The 20,887-nt window shown below is 45.0% G+C and overlaps 1 protein-coding gene across 1 annotated transcript in view; it reads left to right on the top strand.

Annotated features, from left to right (window-relative positions):
* Positions 1–20,887, top strand: part of slc26a6.1 (solute carrier family 26 member 6, tandem duplicate 1) — a gene marked incomplete at its 3' end in the record, with an annotated part of 163,432 nt that overhangs the window by 31,443 nt on the left and 111,102 nt on the right. The window contains 3 exon segments of the mRNA XM_084333505.1: positions 8,083–8,196; positions 9,449–9,526; positions 20,797–20,887. The exon segment at positions 20,797–20,887 is cut by the window's right edge and continues 5 nt beyond it. Of these exon segments, the coding sequence (XP_084189631.1) occupies positions 8,083–8,196; positions 9,449–9,526; positions 20,797–20,887 (283 nt within the window).

The raw sequence follows: 20,887 nt of genomic DNA, 5'->3' as shown, positions 1-20,887 counted from the left end.
CTGAGGGGTATGGCAGCCTGGCACCAAGGTCTCGACCAATAGTAGAATGGAGACTATTATGGGATGTTCAGTAGGCTAGAATGGATATTCAATGCATATTGTACAAGGAATATACAAGGGATATCAGGGAATATTAGAGAATATACAAATACAATTAAATATATATATATAAATAAATATATATATTCGGTTTAATCTGGCCCTTCACAACAGGTTTCTTTTTGGTTCTTTACTGAGACACTAAAAGCTGAGCAGGAGATGAAGTGGGGAAGATTTGATCCTAAATCTGCAGGTGAGGATCTCAACCCTTACATCTTAAAGGACCAAGCCAACCTTTTGGGGGAATTAGTAGATTAGTAGGTCCCCTTCTCATCTCTGTGCGTGCAGTACAGAGAGCGAGCCACACCAGTACACTAGCTGATGGATATGAACCACTATCCTACCATCAAAAGTAACGAAATACACTTTCCAACAACTCCAAAACGTATCTTATTTACATGTTGTGACTTGTGTATTTACCACATGTAGAAACAACAGCCTCAACCTGTTTGACCGTCTCAGCCTGGCTTCTAGCTTCTAGCGAAGATTACAACATCTTATCTTACATTGTTGTTTCTACACATGGTAAATACAAAAGTCACAACATGTAAGACAGTTTTGGAATTGTTGGAAAGTGTATTTCTTAACCCTTTCACTATAACACTACCGACGGTTAACCTTTCACTACCACACTACAGATGGTTCTATTTCATACTGGCTGCCGCTCAGCGTCATCTGCACTAACCTCACTTCGTGCATATGCACTGAATAAAAATCCACAATGTACCTTTACATACCAACATTCGTCTGGCCACACCCCTATCCGCTACCTTCATAAGCAGGTGTGTGGCCACACACTCGCCTCCTTCTTCACTTTCACCACAAGGAAGTGCCTGTTGTATACATCACTTGACGAGGTTGTTTAAGCTGAAGAAAGTTGAGTTACGTGTTTACATTTTTTCTTGCTTTTTTCTTTCTCTCATAACTTTAAAAAGAAAAAAGCTAAGTCATAATGTTTACCTCGGAGGGTCGCGCTAGCAACGTTACCCTTCACCAGCGGTTCTCCATTGCCTCCTCTGTCGTGCGTCTTGGAGCGGGGTTGAGGCCACTTTCGTGGTTGGCAGCCGCGCCCGGTAGGCGTCCGATAGATAGTTTGCCTCTCCAAGGAGCTGGTGCACCAGCGCCGTCTCCTGTGCGATGGCCTGGTTCCGGCTCTGGTTCCTTTGCCGCCGGAGAGTTGTCCGCTGTTGGGCGGCAGGCTCCTCTGGTGGCGGAGGATTTGAGACGCAAACTTTTTGCGTCGGCTCGCTCCCGTCGTAAGATGGTGGCTTGTAGACGCGAACGGCCTGGTTTTGGTGAGTTGCTGGAGCCGGATGAGGATGCGTCTGATTCTCCATGGCCGATGGAAACAGAGGACTACATGGTAGAAGCAGACAGGTTCTTATTTGACGTCCCGGTGGAGACATGTCCGCCGCCCGTCCAGGTAACACTGGAGGGGGGTGATAGGTCTCCTTGGGGTCCCTCGTACGCGGATGTTGGGTTAGAACCTCCGACTCGGCGGCGGGATGCCCTGCTATCAGCCACATCAGAATGTGGCTCTGTAACCAGTAGCCTGCTGCATGTGAGGGACGCAAGCTCTGTGGGGGGAAGAGGGACGCGAGCTCGGTGGGGGAAAGTATGCAGGGGGAACTGCGTCCTTTGTTCCCCGAGCTCATGGCGGCGGCGGCAGTCGCAAACGGCGTGCCGCTGCCGCAGCCGCTGCCTGTTCCTGTTCCTGATGATGAATGAATGAATGAATGAAAACATTATTTAACAGATTGCAGAATGGGTACAATACAGTACGGCTCAATACACACAATTGTTAAGGGGATGCAGACCTGAGAAAGACATTTGTCTTGTTTCCATCAGGGTCCCCCATTTTCAATTCATATAGACATTATGACATACACAACATACATGACATTTATGGCATAGGGACATATAGGTATTTAGTACTGATACATTTGTGACATAAACGGTATTCAAATATACAGTACTGTTACCCCTAGATCCTGACAGAGTATATACATATGATGGGGAGGGGACTGTACATTAGGAGGGGATGGGTGGGTGGGAGAGGGATATACATACGGCAGGGAGGGAATATATACATGCGGTGGGGAGGAGACTGTCTATTAGGAGGTGGTGGGGGTTTTGGGCATTTACGGTGGCCAGTTTCGAATTGCAGCCTCCCGTAGGTGCTCTTTAAGAGCGGTTTTGAATGTGGGTAGGGATTCACATTCCTTTACAGCTTTGGGTAGGGCGTTCCACATTGATGTGGCATAATTGCGAAACGTATTTAGTCCCTTGTTTGAGCCGAATCTGGGTTTAACATGATTTGTTGAGCTTCCTCTGGTGTAGTGGTTCTGGTATTCACTGACCTTTGGGAAGTATTTTGACATGTACATGGGTACCTTAGTCGTATAGTGTATCTTGTAGACCAGGCCCATTGCAAGTTGCTGTACTCTGTCGTCTACTCTAAGCCATCCTAGGTTGTCAAAGTGGGCAGGGGTGAGGTGGGTTCTGGGGGTAAGGTCAAGTAGTAGTCTGACCAGTTTGTTTTGTGATGTTTGTAATTTTGTTTTAAGCGCCTTTGAGGTGCTTTGGTACCATGAGGTGCACGCATAGTCGTTGTACCCTTGAATGAGTGCTCCTGCCAGAGTCTTCAGGGTATTCTTGTTTACCAGAGAGGAGATCCGGTACAAGAATCTAGTTCGTTGGTTGACTTTTTTTATTACATTGGATGCCATTTTGTCACAGGAAAGATTTGCCTCTAGGATGGAACCCAGGTAAGTAATTTCGTCTTTCCTTGTGACAATATTGTCACCCACTGCAACTGATCTCATAGGTCATCTATGGCAACGCCGTCCTGTGAGAGAGATGGGCGTTGTCTGTAAATTTTTCCCCTCGATGGAGGCCTACGTCCGTCAGGGACAGGTGGTCTCCCACATCATGGGCCTCACCCCCGCCTACGAGGGTGGTGGGTTTGGTAGACGGCATGAAGGAGGGGGTGCCTCGGCTTGATAGGCCGATGGCAGCTCTCCTTTGTCCTGAGGTGGTGTGGGAGCTGTTACGGAAGCCGGTTCCCCAAGGGAAATCGGCGAGGCGGTTGGCTTACTGGAGTGACCAGTAATTTATCTCTGCGACTCAATCTCTGGCTAACACTTCTAACATCGCGCAGCTGGCGAGATTCATGTCCGGGATACTGATGGGCGGTACGGAGCTGACCGATTTGCAACATGATCAGCTCGCCCAGTCGGCAGGAGCCATCCTGCATCTGATCCAGCCGCAGGCCATCGCCGCTGGGAAAGTACGCGCCCTGGCCACTCTAGTCCAGCGCCACCTTTGGCTGGAGCAGGCGCGTGTGCCGGAAAGGAAGAAGACTCCACTTCTGACGGCACCCCTCTCCGATGCTGGGCTTTTCGGGTCGGCGCTGCAGCTAATGACCTCAACCTGCAGGGAGATGCAGGAGGAGCGTTCCGTGCTCCAGCCTCATTTCCCCCCGCCCGATGTCGCCGGTGGAGTCAGACGGAAGGCTCGTCGTCGGGGTTCCGCCGCCGTAGCCGCCGCTGCTACCACCGCCACTGCTGGACCTTCAGCAAAGAAGGCCAGGAGGAAAGAGGGCGCCTCCGCCACTGCAGCCGGCCCATCCACGCTCGGAGGTGACGGTAGGGATCGTCGTGACCAGCCTCCTATCCTTTACCGTCCCTCCGGGGCTCCCCGGGGTGGCAGGTCCCGAGTGGCTCATGGCAGGCGTTGCTAAAAGTGACTTTTTTCCCTCTGTGGTCCCCCCTGTTCCCTTCCCGGCCCAACATATGATTTTGTAAAGAAATAAAAGGTCCCTCCTGGGAGGGACTATTTTTTGTTACAAACTGTGTGTTTATTCACTACATATGATGGGGATACGATGTGTGAACCTTTCGCTAGTGTGGGTTTGATAGAAGGGCTAGACTTTAAGTGGGGCGGCTTTGGCTCAGGGGTAGAGCGGGTCGTCCAATGATCGAAGGGTTGGTGGTTCGAATCCCGCTCAAGCCCATGTCCATCCCATTGCCGTTGTGTCCTTGGGCAAGACACTTAACCTACTTGCCTCGTATGAATGTGTATGCATGTGAATGAATGTTGGTGGTGGTCGGAGGGGCCGTAGGCGATGATTATTCACCACGCTTCCGTGAGTCTGCCTCAGGGCAGCTCTGGCTGCAATTGTAGCTTACCACCACCGGTATGACTGTGTATGAACAAATAATGGACTCTGTGAAGCGATCTGGGTGTCATGAAGAGCGCTATATAAATCCAAGCCATTATTATTATTATTATTATTAAGTCTTGTTGGTCGCTACATTTCATGTTAGAGCTTAAGCAAGGCCTGCAGCTTACACTCGGTTGAAAAAGGTTTTTTCTGCCTCGACCTGAAGGTTAAGTCTTAACATAAAGGTAGAGGTTAGTTGTGTGCTCTGTTGCTTAAACAGTGATATTGAGCCGTGTTGGTCTGCAGTAATGCTCGTGTGTGTAAAGGTACCGCGGTTCAGGCCGCTCTCTCTCTCTATCAGATTTTCTGTGTCTTGCAACATAAACACGGGTGTCGGGTTCACACATATATAACTTTGGCCTTGTTATAAACCCTGTTCACAGACTTGTCTGTGGCTAGCGTGCATTGAATTAGCTTTGCGCTGTTCATTAGCATACTGGCTACTTAAGGTATCATATGGCTATTGTTGTTGTCGTATTCAAGGGTTGGGCTTGCGAGGGGGTACCGGATAAACCCCTCCTTCCCTCTTCTGATTGGTCGTTTTTTTTTTACTCTCTTTTCATTCGGTCCGGCCAAGCTGTTAGGCAGCTTGGCAGGGGGGGGGGGGGGAGGGTTTCCCTGACTCCGCACTTATCACGGGCGGTTGAGTCATGGGTTTCCCCCCGTCATAGAATACGTCACTGGGCACGTTTCTATTGGACGACGGCTTCCGTGAGTTTTTTCAGACCCGTATATAGGGTCTGTCATTGTCAAGTTGTCGGGGCAGAGCGTAGGAACTTAGTGTTCTGCTACGCTCGATATACGTGTAACTTGAGTCTGTTGGTCACATGGCTCAATGTTACCATGACTTTTCAAATCATGGCTCACGTGGGAAGTCTCTCTGAGGATTCCCGTCTCCTCTCTGTGGTGAGGGTGGCGGGATGTAAGAATGAAAACAATTTTTACCCTCAGCCGCATCACGTGGGATTCATGTCAGTCTGTGTTTCTTTCTTTTTAATAAAAAGAGGGAAGAATATGAAGCACGACAACTCCTTGTCGTTCTCCCAGGCGACTTGAAGGACCAATGTCTGGTGTCTGGTTTGACTATCCATTGATGTGTTTGGGTCTCGACGCGTACATAGTGCTGGCTCTGGGTGTTTCTGATAAGAATCACGCATGAGGCTGGTACGCCTTGGTTGCTCATTATTAAAACGGGGTTTTTATAGGGCAACTGGGATGGAGGTTTTCTCTTCCGAGCGCCTGTTACTAGGTCTCGATGAATTCTCGTTCATATCTAGGGGATGTTAACGGAATAGATCAAAACATAGGTAGAGGGATCTCACGCCCTTGGGGTGGGCCACTGAGCGCGGTACGAATGGGACCGTCTGCGTGCCACCCTCTTTTCATGTTTTTAGATCGACACGCGTACCTACCCCCTCTCTTGGAGTGGGGATGTCGGCGTGGCTAGGGCACGGGACTGGTTCAGGTCAGTTAACCCGTTGTCCGCCGGGGACGCAGATCTGCTGTTCTGGTACCCTGAGGGACTTGTGCTTTTTTCGGGGGAAAAAATGCCGGGTCGGCCTGGGTGTCACAGGGTTGGGTGTTATGGAGGCCCTTTGTTGGGTACATCTTGTACCCTGCGCTATCATGAAGGGGCTGGTTCTCCATTCTTTTCGTTCCTCTCTTACGCATGGCGAAGAGGGGGCTGTTGGGGTGGTCTTCTGGACCTCCTCTGGCATCCCTGTGTGCTTCCCGGGCCGCCGGGCCCAGTCCGAAGTTGTGTTTCGTCGACCCGTAGGCCTGGAATAACCCCTTTTTAAAAACTGAAACACTTGTACTGCGGTATAGCCAGTGTATACCCGCAGGTGTGTTTTGGAGTTTTTTCTTGAGGGGTTATAGGAACAACCACCGCATGTGGTACCAAGAGGGTGGTTGATTCCCTGGTGTGTTGGAGCAGAGTCAACTCCCGGGTTACCCGGTTGAGTGTGCCCCTGCACGTTCATGACGTCTGCCAATCGTGTCAGCCTTCTCTGCCTCGGCCCCTCTGGGTCGGGGTTTTTTGGTGGAGGCTTTGTCATGGTGCGCAACAATGCCAGCATACGCCCCTTCCGCCGGGGTGCTGTTTTCAGTTGACCCCTTTGGCGCCTGTCTCGTCCGCAGTGCTCCAGGCTCGGGTCAAACGCCTGCTGCCTGGTTTGAGGGATCAACCCCCTCTGGGGTCGTCTCCCTGGTGCGCTGCCTGCTTCCGCTGTAGTGTAGCCTTTTGTGTGCTTCGAGTTACGGCCATGCTGACTGCCTGAGTTGTCAGGGTCAGTGTGCCAGGCGGCATACTAGTGGGGGGAAGGGCCCGCTCTTGGAGGGGCCCTGTCCGAATACGCTGGCGATGTGGGGGGCGGTGTCACTAAGTGTCCGCCTGGTGAGGTCTTGATGCTGTGGCATCGTTGACCTCTCCGGGCCCCCTTTTTCCGGGGGATCCAGTCCCTTCAGTGGGTCTGGGTCTTCCTTCGCGCTCCGCTGCTACGGCCTTGCCACGGGGTTGAGTTTGCTTTCGACCACGTGATTTTGGGGGCGGTAACGAGGTTTGTTCCTTTCGTTCGTTCCCTGGTGGCATGCGGGTTGTGCGTGTGGGTAGTCGTGGGGTCAAGCCACGGCCTGCTTACCCTGTGCGTTGAGTTGCTCGAGTTTCTCTTCGCACGGTCGGATCCGTCTCCCTCCCGTCCTCCAATAGGGGGGGTATTCTCCATTAGGGAGGGTCGGGGGGGCTCGGTCCTCCCCGGTTCTGATGGTTGTGGGGGGCCTCAGTGGGGTACATTTGTCGAGCTTCAGGGTCCCACTCAGCTCCCGTAGTGCAGATGACGCTGAGCGGCAGCCAGTATGAAATAGAACGTAAGGTTATGAATATAACCAAGTTCTATGAATACTGGTGACGCTCAGCGTCTGGACGCCACTGCGGCCTTTGATCTCGCGTTGTGGTGAAATATTGGGAAGGAGGCGAGTGTGTGGCCACACACCTGCTTATGAAGGTAGCGGATAGGGGTGTGGCCAGACGAATGTTGGTATGTAAAGGTACATTGTGGATTTTTATTCAGTGCATATGCACGGAGTGAGGTTAGTGCAGATGACGCTGAGCGTCACCAGTATTCATAGAACTTGGTTATATTCATAACCTTACGTTAACCTCTCTCTCTCTCTCTCTCTCTCTCTCTCTGCAAATAAGCTTATTTCCCAAAAAGTCGACGTGTTCCTTTAACCCACTGACTTCTCAGGGAATAGAGTCAAATAGTTTATCGCCCAAGACTCTCTGGTTGGAAAATCCAATTATATTTAAACTAAACTGTTGCCCTCACAGTGCCCTCTATCTTTATATAGGCTAATTAAAAACAGCAGTTTCAGACCGAATTATAAAGGCCTATTACATGTTAGTTTGGAGGTCCTTGAATTACATGTCAGTTTGGAGGTCCTTGAATTAGATGTTAGTTTGGAGGTCCTTGAATTACATGTCCATTTGGAGGTCCTTGAATTACATGTTAGTTTGGAGGTCCTTGAATTACATGTCCGTTTGGAGGTCCTTTAATTACATGTCAGTTTGGAGGTTCTTGAATTACATGTCAGTTTGGAAGTTCTTGACTTGAAAATGTTTGAGCATCGCTGTGGTAATGAATCTGAGTCTGAGGACGGATTTCCTAGTGTACTAGCTCCTTTGCTAGTATACTGTACATCATTCCCCCCAATTTTGTAGACCCCCATTTAATTACCTGAGTGGTCTCTCCCTGCTACAGGACCTATTGGCGTTGGGCCTGTGTAACTCCATAGGAGGAGTGTTCCAGTGTTTTGCTGTCAGCTGTTCCTTCTCTCGCAGTATGGTTCAGGATAGTATTGGGGTCAAGTCTCAGGTAAAATAACAGCTGCATGGTTTGCTTTTTATTCTTTGTTTTATTATTTTTATCTTTACGCCTGCTCTACTATTCGGTTTCCATTCTCATGTTGTCCTCATCTCTATCCCCCCACCTCATCCACCCTCGTCCGTCATCCTTATGTTTTCTACTCAACGTCTGTAATGGAGTAAACAATGATATAACACATCTGGTATCATCATCTCTGTCTCCTGTCCCTCTCTGCCCCTTCCTGTGAAGAGGTTAAAGGTATTTGAGGTCACATACCAGTCTATGTTGTTGTTGTAGCAATGTAGGTTCAGTTGTAGCTTGTGTAAATCAAGAGATGAATGACTTTGGGAGAGAATAAGCTATACCATGTGTGGAGGTGAAACCGATACGTTGCTTGTCTTGTTCCACATATACGACCTAACAAACATGAAGTCCTCTACCCTTTCCTGTTGCTTCCTCTAGTTTTAGTGGGCCTATCTACTAATGGACATATGTGTACTGTCTTTTACTAGTATGCACTCTGCTACTAAGGAATCGACCTTGCCTATAGTATTACCTTCTATGCTAATATGCACTCAAGACTGTAGCACTCAAGTTCGACACTGTTTGACAAACATTGTTACTTGCCCTTAGCTGCCAGAGTTGTACCCTTCCTGCTGACTTGTTATACAGAACTTTTAAGTCGCTTTGGATAAAAGCGTCAGCTTAATTACTACATATAAATGTAAATGTTGAACTACTGTCAACGCCTCGTGGTTATTACATATTTTGATATTGTGATTAAGTGTTTTTTTTATATTATTATCATCCACATCATAATAACATCTCTTCTCTCCCTCTCTCTCTCTCTCTCTCTCTCTCTCTCTCTCTCTCTCTCTCTCTCTCTCTCTCTCTCTCTCTCTCTCTCTCTCTCTCTCCACACACACACACACACACTTTCTTTCTCTCTCTCTCCTCCCTCCTCTCTTTCTCCCCTCTCTTTCCTTCTGTCTCCTCCTAACTCTTTCTCTCTTCTCCTCATCTCTCTCTTCTCCTTATCTCTCTCTCTCTCTTTCTCTTTCTCTCATCCCTCCTCTCTTTCTCCCCTCTCTTTCCTTCTGTCTCCTCCTAACTCTTTCTCTCTTCTCCTCATCTCTCTCTCTTCTCCTTCTCTCTCTCTCTCTCTCTCTCTCTCTCTCTCTCTCTCTCTCTCTCTCTCTCTCTCTCTCTCTCTCTCTCTCTCTCTCTCTCTCTCTCTCTCTCTCACCCTCTCCTTCCTCAGATAGCTGGCCTGGTGTCAGCTCTCATGATTCTAACCATCCTGTTAAAGATTGGTCATCTCTTTGAGCAGCTGCCAAAGGTAAACATCTTGATGAAGTCCCCATGCAGCAAACAGCTCTCAATCCAGATTTTTTTTTTAACTACGACGGTGTATTCACATACAGTTGGAAAATGTATCAACTAATTAAATCTGAATATTGATCTGTTTTACTATAAACTGTGTTTAAAGTTTATTGTAACATTACCAACTTAAACAAACCATTTACAGCCACAAAACACAAGACAAATAAATCAAAACTCATATTTACTTGTTGTCTAGTCACTCTAGTGCATAGTGTCCTTGTATTAGTCAATCAACTAGAGACTGAAAACATGTCATCATATCTACCTATTGTTTTCGGTGACAGGGATACCCAGTTGTTCACGTTTGGATCACTGATTGGGCTAATTGTTTTATGGCCTCAAAAACACAATATACTGTATTCATGTATCTGATATTAAACTTAAATTGGTTCTTAATGCTAGTAAAACACAATGTATGCTGTTTTCTAGAGCCAAAAACATTGAATATGATTTTTTTTTTTTTACGTATCTACCATAAGCGGTTCTAGCATTGAGAGAGTCACTGAATATACTGTGAATATCTTGGTGTGTGGCTCGATGAGAAATTCAAGAAACAATTAAATTCCACGTGAACAGCTTCCTATACAGAAACAGAACCAGCTTTCCTTTGATTAGTAGGAAGAGAGTTGTCGAAGCTGTTTTCTTATCAGTCTTGGACTATGGTGATGTAATTCATAGGCATGCTGCAGCCTCAACCCTGGACTCTGTATATCACTCTGCCCTCAGATTCATCACTAATGATAGATATGACACTCATCACTGTGTCCTTTATGAGAAGGTTGGTTGGTCCTCTCTGATATTGGTATTTGATATATAATTTTTAAATGAAGGCCCTTATTGGTAAGCTGTATACCTCCTTATACTACATCATTATTGGAATGGCATTTTGGAACCTATTGAACCCGTTCTAGTGACTGACTGGTTCATAAGGTCCCCTGAGTTTGCTCGGAACAGGGTAAATCTGCATTTGGCTATGATGCCTCTAGCTCATGGAATGAACTCCAACAGTCTTTAAACTCTTAAGCCATAGCCATATTTTCAGAAAATTCGCCTAAAAATACATACCTAAGCAGTGGTGCGTTATTGAAATCAACTGGGATTGCACGCACCTAATGGTGCCACGTGCACGCGCGCTCCCGGCGCGTGCGCGCGCTCCCGTGAATGCCCATAAATGTCCCCTTGCTTGAGCAGCAGACTACAGACAGTTCCTAATTGCCTCTACGAATGGAATGTAACACATGTCATTCACAAAAAGTTAGGTGTGAATGTATCTGAGAACGTATTTAACACACCTGACGACCGGCGCTATTGATATGCAAATAGCGAGTACTTATGTGGGCTTGCACGGAGTGCAACCCCGTCCCATGAACAACGCATGCCTGTACCTAAGTAAATGGAGGTTGCTCCACTTCTACAAGGACCATTTGCATGTTCTTGGTATATAGGGACATCTATGGATCTCAGGGAATGTATTCCCAGTGTCAGACATATTGTGTCTGTTACTAGGCTTGAGTAAATTGTAATGAACCAAAGGAGAATATACATTTATACATATTATATACATACTTTTTTTCTTTTTCTTTTTTCATCTTTGACGGTGAATAACACCATGCTAACATTGACCCGACTTGAACAAGTCAGCACCTTCTTGAGATCAAGTGTACAAAAAATCGAATCTAAGTTTTGTAGATACAGTACTGAATTCTGCCATCCAGACACATGCAATTTGAAATATGAATATAGAATATCAGGCCTATAAATGACCTTATTATGGCCAAGTCACACATCTCCAAATCGCCTCTTTCCAATGGCAGAGTTCAATCTGGATTTAGTACCACCAGGCGCCCCTGACAGGGCAGCAAAAACCGTGAATGAAATCTACTGTAAGTACAGTTACTTGTTTGTAATGTAAATAGCTCCGCCATTTTTCATCTGATTGAGCCGCCCTTTTTTTCTAGACGTTCACAGAAAGGTAAAGAAAATAACTATGTTCTATTTTATGTCAATAACGTTCAGGTTTTTCCGAACCGTGAGATATGATCCTGAAAATAATCGAAGTTCTTCTAAATTCACATTAGAAGTCAGATGATTGACAAGGGCTGGCTAGTGTGAGCTGGGAAGTGTAGTTTTATGAAATTCTATTCGAAATCCCTGGGTCTCCTCATTCATAGGACTACACACATCTTGTCCTCTTCATCTTGGCATAACAATGCTGCACGCGCTCTCTCTAGGTTAGCTAACGCTAGGGCTAATGCTACTAGCCGACATGACTATCCCGACTGAACCACACGTTAGCACTCAATATTATAGTGTAGCTAAAGCTAACTAGCTGTCCCTGCCTTTAGCTAAGCCGACATGGATAGCCTGACTGAACTGTCTAACATGCAACAACTTTCATCTTCAGTCCATCTGCCGAACGATCATCCTCTTCCTCTTGGCTGGCATAACCTCCAATGCTGCACACGCGAGAAAGGGCCTCGTGGGAAGGGGGGCCTCAAAAAAAAAAGAAAAAAAAAAAGATTAATTTTTTCTTTTATTTTTCTTTGTGCAAGGCCCCCCTTCCCGCGAGGCCCTGTGCGACCGCACTGCTCGCACACCCCCTGAGGCGGCCCTGGCTGCAGAGCCCCAGAGCTCCAATAGTGTATCTGCAGAGCCGCAGAGCCAGGAACAAGTCAGACACATTCTACAAACGTGTCTAATGTGAAATATATAAGCATATAAGCAAAACTAGATTTTAGGTCTGTGATGAAAAAGGGCCTCGCGGGAAGGGGGGCCTCGCAAAAAAAATTTAAAAATTTAAAAGAATAATAAAAAAAATTATAAATAAATTTTATTTTTTTATTTATTTATTTATTTTTATTTTTGTGCGAGGCTCCCCTTCCCACGAGGCCCTGTGCGACCGCACTGCTCGCACACCCCCTGAGGTGGCCCTGTGCTGGAAATATACACTTTGACTGCTGTTATGATAGGGTTTTTAGTGTCTTTACTCTTGGCTACATTTGAAAAAGAATGGCGTGATATTAATCTAAGCCCTGTCCTGGGGACGTCGGGTTTAAAGCCCAACCTCTAGGTTAAACCCTACTGATCAATTATGGGTAGTTTACATCATTGGTATATCATTTCATTATTTATTTTTTTCCATTTGACACCGGAAATGCCACTCTGAAAGAGTTAAAAAGGTCCACGCACGAATAACATGCACGCGCGAATCAAAAAAGCTTATCAAACGCCGACGTCACAACAGGTGTGGCTTGCATATTAATGAGCCGAATCTAATGTTGCTTTTCCACTAAAATAAAGTACTCAGTTTGTCTCCGTGTGGGGAGGCAGGGCTGCTGATGATCAGCATGAGAGCTCCAGAAATGACACGTGAAAAACTGCAGACCACTGATTGGTCAGAAGAGAGACACGGTGACGTCACTGTTTGGGGAGTCTGAACGAAAACAGAACGCCGCCATCTTTGATGTCTCGCGTAGGATGTCTTTTGTATGTTTGCAGCAAGAAACAAGTGCAATAAAAAAGGATACAGTCACTGTGTATTCTGCCTCATTTATTGATGAAACAAAACAGACATCAACACAATTTGCCACCGAGCGGAGAGTTTAGTCTGACAAAAAGATCGCTGATTAGTTACGCTTGTTGTTGGGGGTTAGGGACGTAACGTTAGTTAGCCTAATGCTAACGTTAGCAGATAGACACGAGAGGCTATCTGTGTAGAATAGACACAATGAGGTAACGTTAGCGTTAGCATAATAGACACAACGAGAGTCTGGTTAATGTTGTTATTGATTGATTGAATGAAAACTGTGTTTTACTCTGGCTTGCCAAGCTCATCATAGCCCCTTTCGTGACTGATGCACCGAGTGAAGCTTGTGGACTCGACAACAGCAGCCCGCAGCGCTAGTTAGCTCATAGCTATCGTGTAACACTAGCCTTTGCGGGCTCGGGCGCCCTGCGGCTGCCGCCGCCGTCGCGTCCATGGGCCCCCCGGCAGGGCACCCGTGGGGACGGGTCGGGGTGTACAGAGAGGAGAGAACCATTTTGGGTCGGCCGTTCATGCCGGCCAGCAAGCCGGATGTCGGGATATGTTGTTAGCACAATAGCTACCAAGCTAAGCTATGTTATCTACTAACGTTATAAACACTATGTGTACAACGACACAATGATTTACATTATTACAAATATGGTAACGTGGTTGTGGCTTTTACAAATAGTGGTTAGCTTTAGAGATGGATGGATGGCTATAATCACGGAGCAATAGTGAGGTGAAACAGATACATTTCCATTCGGCTAGTAGTAGCAAGCATATATCTATGGTAGCAAGGCTCTCTGCCTGCCACTAGCTGTGTGACTCTCAGCGCCCCCTGGTGAGCCCCCTGGTGACCAATACCTGTTGTGACGACATTACACGTGCACGTTATAAACCATTGATTAAAATATGCATGTGCATGTTGATTGTGTTGGGCAGACAAAATGTTTTGATAAAAACGCTAAAACTGGGTCAATTTCAATACTTATTTTTTCCCTTCTTCATGAAAGCCACTGTTGGCCTAGTCCACATTGTTTATTGAACAAAAATACAACGTGGAGGTTGACCTTTAAGGGGTTAAAGCGTGAGATTCTCCACTCTGTTGCAGAGTTTAAGATCTCCAACCATTGTCAATCAAGTTGTAGGTGTCTTAATTGATTTGTTATCCTTACTTTTGTCCCGCCTTGTTGTCTTATTGTTATCATTTTATATGCTCAAGAGTGAAGTCAAGAGTCAAGAGTTTTATTTGTCACAGCATACGAGTATACAATGAAATGCGGGTGGTCTTGCCCGCAACAATGTGCATAATACAATAGTAATAATATATAATAGAATCCAATAGAACGACATTGTGCAATAAAACATGCTGTGTATATGCTGTGTGATTTTATATGCTTTTTTTTTGCTTATTTCTGTATGTACACTCAACGTGACTGTAAATGAGGAAAACCTCAGTTGCCTTTCGAGTTTAAATAAAGTTTTTTTTTTTATCTACGTTTTCTCCCCATTTTCTATTTTTCTCCCATCCCAATTTCGTATTATCCAATTCTACCCTCCCCTGTCTCGAACGTTGTTAGACCATGCCTCCCACTGGTCGGCTGCAATGTGGACGAAGCCTTGCATCACGTGTCCCCTCCGGTACACGAGGAGGCAGCCGTCGCATCTTTTCACCTGAACAGCGCAATCTCTCAGCGGCGAGGAGTAACGCGCGTGGGAGGCTCACGCTGCCCTCGTTGCTTCCTGATTCTGCTGTACAGGCGCACCAACCGACCTGTCCACAACGTCCGATCCCCACTGTAGCTGAGGGGCTACACAACCTGGACTGTATTAAAGATTGTTTAGATTAAACCACTACTAAAGAATATTACTTGCCAGACAGTACAGTTAGATAAATATGGCGGACACTCAATTGACGGCACGGGGACAAGGATACCAAGTTTACAGTATTTTAATCGTCATAGCAATATACAACTGAATTATCACGTTTCTCTTTTAATAGTAGAATGTCAGAGTATCAAAGTCAGTGGTAATGAATATTTCCTAGGTTAAGAATACTCGACCGGAGCTCTGCAGGGAGTGAGAAAAACGAGGTGGTACGGGGCAAAGCAAGGGGGTAGCTGGAGACGATGATTTCCCTCTGGAGTTGTAAGCTCCAGAGGAATTGAAGAATGGTCGGATAATCCTGTCGTCACTGAAGAAAAGGGGTCTCGTACGGAACCGGTCCTTGTAATCCTAGTGCCCGATGGCAGGGTTAATAGCTATTAATCCAAAAGCCCGATAGCATAGATGGTAGCTAGCTAGCTTCGTTTGTACTGGAAGCTAGCCCGCGGACGGTCTTCAGTGAGTAGTTAGATCCAAACGCCGCTGGGTTTAACTATACGTTTCTCCACGTTACTTCGCTTACACAAGTCACTATACTGCGCCAATAATGGCTCTACAATATTATAGTCGTATCTAAGTAGCTACTAGCTAACTGTAACGATACACCGCTGGTAGGTCTGTGTACAACTGTACCGGACGTATTACGATCTCGCTCTGCTGCTTCTCCTGTTCTGATACTGCCGACTCGTTACTTCCACTGCTGTTAGGTTACTGCTCCACGGCTGCTTGCGCCATCTACAATATATATACTCAGACTGGTTTCTAGGGCGCAGCCGATTTACCTGTCCAGAATCAATGCGCCTGCTATAGATGGGAGGCCGAGTCTGTCTAAAGTGAACTTGATTGATCCATGTTGGCAGACTACACAATTCTTTGTGTGTGATATCTAGTTATTATGTTGAGTCAAAATAAGTTTGTTGGCCAGCCGTCTGTTGGTCATCGGTGTTCGTAATCTTACATTTAAATAAAATGTTTGCTCATGCATATCTTTGGACACCTCTAGCTGATAAACCAATCAGGATACAGAAACGGGATTTCGGGACCCCAAAATTGTCAACAAGAACAACGGAGAATGGATCTGACTGGAACGCTAGCTGATTATACACAACATGAGACAGTAAATACTATTGTAATAAAACGTTCAAAACTATGTTCAATTTGTGTATTGTTTTGTTACTATATAAGATTGTATTTCGCACTGTATTAACCATAACGACGTCACAGATGAGCTTTAGATGGTTAACGGGATATTACCGTTAGATCTACCCGACGGTCCGACCTAAATACTATTGTAATAAAACGTTCAAAACTATGTTCAACTTGTGTTTTGTTTCTTACTATAAGATTGTATTTCGCAAGCCATACCGACGTCAGGTGAGCTTGCTATCCATTAGATGGATAACGTGATATTAACGTTAGATCTAACCGACCACAATTTGATTCGAAATGTATTACATACCTCACTTTGTTGGTCTCTCTCTGGTCTGCATCCCCTTAACAATTGTTGTATTGAGCTGTACTGTATTGTACCCATTCTGCAATCTGTTAACCGTTTTCAATCAATGTCAGACGTCCTCTCTATAAAAAAAAACGATTGAATTGCTCAGAATTTAAAATGATGTCCCCAATAGGACATAATAATATTAATATTATTCCCCAGTATGACACAATAAACACAGAATGAATGCTACCAAAGAGAATGCTATATGCAATTTGTGTATAAAGTGTGTATTAATCCTGTAACATGAGTCAAGGTCAGATCTAGCCTGGCATAGAGAACAGAATGTTGATTTTTTGATGTTCAAGTTTCTTTATTAGTTGTCATACAGAAGTACAGAATACTTTTATATAAAATGCTTCTTTCTGTTTTGCTCCAGAGATTGTGCTAGATAAAAATAGATAAGTATAAAATAGAAGTCAAGTACGTAGACAAGTGTTCAATATATACATACAATGTACAATGCAGAGTAGAAAAGTAACTGAGTTACAATACAATATACTATACAGTACAATGCAGAAATGGGATGAGGTACAATTTACAGTAAGGTGTAATGAGGTATGGGTTGTAGTGCAAATTCTTTGCCAATAAATATAAAGTGTGTTTAGGTGTTCTAAAGTGGGTGCTGCAGTGAGTTGTTTGTTTAAAGTGAGTGTGTGCGTGTGGATGTGTGTGCTGTGAGTGCATTTGATGGTTGTTACATAGTGTTATTGTCATTTGTATGTGTGTAATGTGTAACTAGTACAGTGAGAAGGCATTTGGCGATTTCTTTAAACAACGTCTCCTAACAGATGAGGTGGACTTCCATGCTCCTGTAAAAAAGATGAACCTCAAAACCTTCAAGGACACAGCAACATCAAGTGTTACCAAGGTGAGAGGCAAGGAGATGGCCCTGAAAGCAGACCGAGACCTCTTCGCCAGGCTTATAGTGGTGGGAACAGTCAGGAAAATTGACATCGGGGAAATGTTAGTCTACAGTCTGGGACCCTTCCCTGCAGCCATAGCGAACATGGATGGCTCTATGGTGAAAACTGATAAAGCCAAGTTAATGCACTTTCTCGAGGGATCAGTAAATCCACCCGCCACAGTTGAAGTCCCTGATGGCTCAACCGGGGTGTGTGATGCAATGGCTCTGATACAGGCAATGAAACCTCAGGATACATTTGGAAGATTTGCAAACAGCGTACTATTGAACCTCATCAACCCAGCCAAAGCAAGTAAATCCAAAGTGGTGCATTTTGTCCCTGACACGTACAAAACACTGAGCATAAAGAACGCAGAGAGAAACCGACGAGCAGCAAGAGGATGTCAGCTGACTACAATATATTCAGCTGACCAGAAAACACCAAAACAATGGTCCAAGTTCTTAGCTTGTGGCGAAAACAAAGAAAACCTACAGCAATTTCTATGTGAGACATGGGTCTGAGTGCCATGTCATCAGAGTCAACAGCAGTGGCACAGGGGTGGAGGTGTTACCACTACAAACACTGTTCTCAATACAGGAGGAAGCAGACACCCGACTATTGCTTCACTGTGCTCATGCCTCTCAATACAGTTCCCATGTGGTGATCAGCAGTCCAGAGATTTCTTCGAGATTGACTGGATGTCACTTCCTCCAGCCCCAGTCGCAATCCTGGAACTTGTATACTGCTCCTGCAAAAAAACACAATGCATGAAGGGGCGATGCACATGCAAATCAAACAACCTACCATGTACAGACACGTGTCTGTGTTTGGACTGTCAGAACACTGTATCCTAAGTTTTCACTGGAGTTTTTTTCTTCTTTTTTTCATATATTTTATTTCTTTTTTGGAAGATAGGCACAGCGCAGGGGTGTAGCTCCAGATTCTGGGCCCCATGAAAGAATGTATTTGTAGGCCCCCAGTGAATGCGAGCGCGTGTTAGCGCGCGAGCAAAAAAAAATTGGAAATTTTTTTATTGATGAAAACGCATAATATGGTTTTTACCTATACATTCGGATCAGCAGTTCAGCACCTGCACTGTTGGTGGGTGATCCTAGTAAAGGATGTCGCATTGCGTTCATCTTCAATGAATGGACCAATGCAATAGTCTACCAAAGCCCCCCCTCTCTCTCTATATATCTCACACACACACACACACACACACACACACACACACACACACACACACACACACACACACACACACACACACACACACACACACACACACACACACACACACACTTCAGAAACAAACATAGTATCAATGAGAGCATCAATAATACACCTGAGTGATGTCTAGTAAAAAAAAAAAAAAAAAAAAAAAAAAAAAAAATTTTGGGCCCCCCTCAGTGCTGGGCCCTTGGAATCATCCTAAGCTACCCCCCCCCCAGCTACGCCCCTGGGCACAGGTACAGGCATACAATGCACATTGTTGGTTCCAGCTATCTATTGTTTGATAGTTTGCACCATTAAATCTAGCTGTAGAAAGCTCCATTGTTACAACATCAGCTAATAACTGTTTCCAGTGATTAAAGGGCAGAGAATGTGGAGCTTGCCATCAAAGCGCCAATTTTTTTTTCAGCAGTACTTCCTGCCAGCCAAAATCGTCTCTGAACAATACTTAAAGCTAAAGAATCATCATCATTAAGGAGCAGTAATTTGGGACAACAGGGAATATGTTTTTGTAATACATGTTACTGTTAAAATAAATAACATGTTATTTTCACACTTGTTATTGTGTTATAAATGTTGATTGATTGATTGATTGAAAACGTTATTAACAGATTGCAGAATGGGTACAGTACAGTACAGCTCAATACACACAATTGTTAATGGGATGCAGACCAGAGAAAGACTTTCATCTTGTTTACATCAGGGTCCCCTATTTTCAATTCATCATAACATATTACATACATGACATACAGATAGACAGTAAACAACAGCACAGGGACCATCCAATATCAAACTATTGTTAATTGTTATATTGGAAGAGTATATTTATGAGACAGTATATTTTGTACATATGTAACGGTTGTGACAACGTCAAATTTCTAACGTCACAGGCAACAACACAGACCGCTATTACCATAGTGTAACACACAGCAAGAATGTGAAACAAGTTACTATTATTAGTATTGGGTTAGAGTTGTTTGATTTACACTAACGTAATGTTAGATTGCTATCTGAGAAAGTTAAAATGCTAACGTAACGTTAGTCTTTGTGAGCTGGCTACAACATTTTCCAATGTGTAATCGGACGTCAAAACGGACTGCATATAAACGGCTGATGACTCATAACTTCCTATCACGTTTGAATAATGCTGTAAAGTTAAGTAAAAATGCATTTCAATAGTAATAGTAATGAATTGAGAGCTTACCGAATGCAGAGCTATCCAGTCTTGTCAACAGACAAGTAGCAATATTTACTTCCTGGTTCCAGGGCTTGAAGAATGTCATTGGGAGAAATCAAGTCACCTGACGTTGTAACGCGTTTTGATTGGTTCCGCAGCAACGCCCCTTTTCACAAACGTAGGTAGTTTTTATCTTATCAACACATTAATTTTCATAAAGATATGACCCAAAAACCGTTGCCAACAAACGGAAATGTGTTATTATAGTATATTATGTAGTTCATATTACAATAACATATACTCTGTAAAACCAGATCAATCATTTCATTAACGGAAGCCTCTAGAGACCTTCGGCCTCCCATCTACTATGGGCAAGTCTGAACTTGTCCGGACATGTCTCGAACTCTGTCTGGGGGGCTCGTCTGGTGGCGCCTCCAATGTCAAGGGCGGGACCCAATGAGGCGAGCGAAGAATACCACTATGCAAACGGATGGCGTTGGATATATATCTTATATAAACAATATACAAGTTATACAAATAATAAACGCAGACTTTTAGTGTTAATCTGGACCTTCAGAACACCCACCCACCGGCTTTCCCACCCCCTAATACTGCCAATTGTGTTAGTATGAACGACCAGCCAAGTCGGAAGCAACGCCAAGAGCTGGGCTCGAACCCAGCATCTCCTGCGTTGGTGGCGAGCGTCTTTCCCACTGCGCCACTTAGCCGCCCTGAGTTTAAATAAAGGTTTGAAATTAAATGCCATTTTATGAATCTGATACTACTACTACTAATCTATAGGCCTTCTATAATATGTATCTTATAAATATTTATATCTGCTTAGGTGGATACACTTTAGTTACACAAAGAAAAGGTTGGGTAAACTGAGTTTAGGTGGATGTCACCCTCCACTGCATTCCTGATCATGATGACTTATGATGCATCTTATGACCAACAGTTACGATACTAAACACTAAACACATGTTGTTGTGATGTGCTGTAGGCAGTGTTGGCTGTGATCATTGTGGTCAACCTGCAGGGGATTCTGGCTCAGTTCAGAGACGTCTGTGTTCTCTGGAGGTCTGACAGACTGG

This window comes from Notolepis coatsorum (assembly GCF_963971535.1).
Source record: "Notolepis coatsorum genome assembly, chromosome: 17".
Classification (NCBI taxonomy): Eukaryota; Metazoa; Chordata; class Actinopteri; order Aulopiformes; family Paralepididae; genus Notolepis; species Notolepis coatsorum.
The sequence above is the reverse complement of the archived record's forward strand: the minus strand, read 5'-3'. Positions and strand labels throughout refer to the sequence as shown.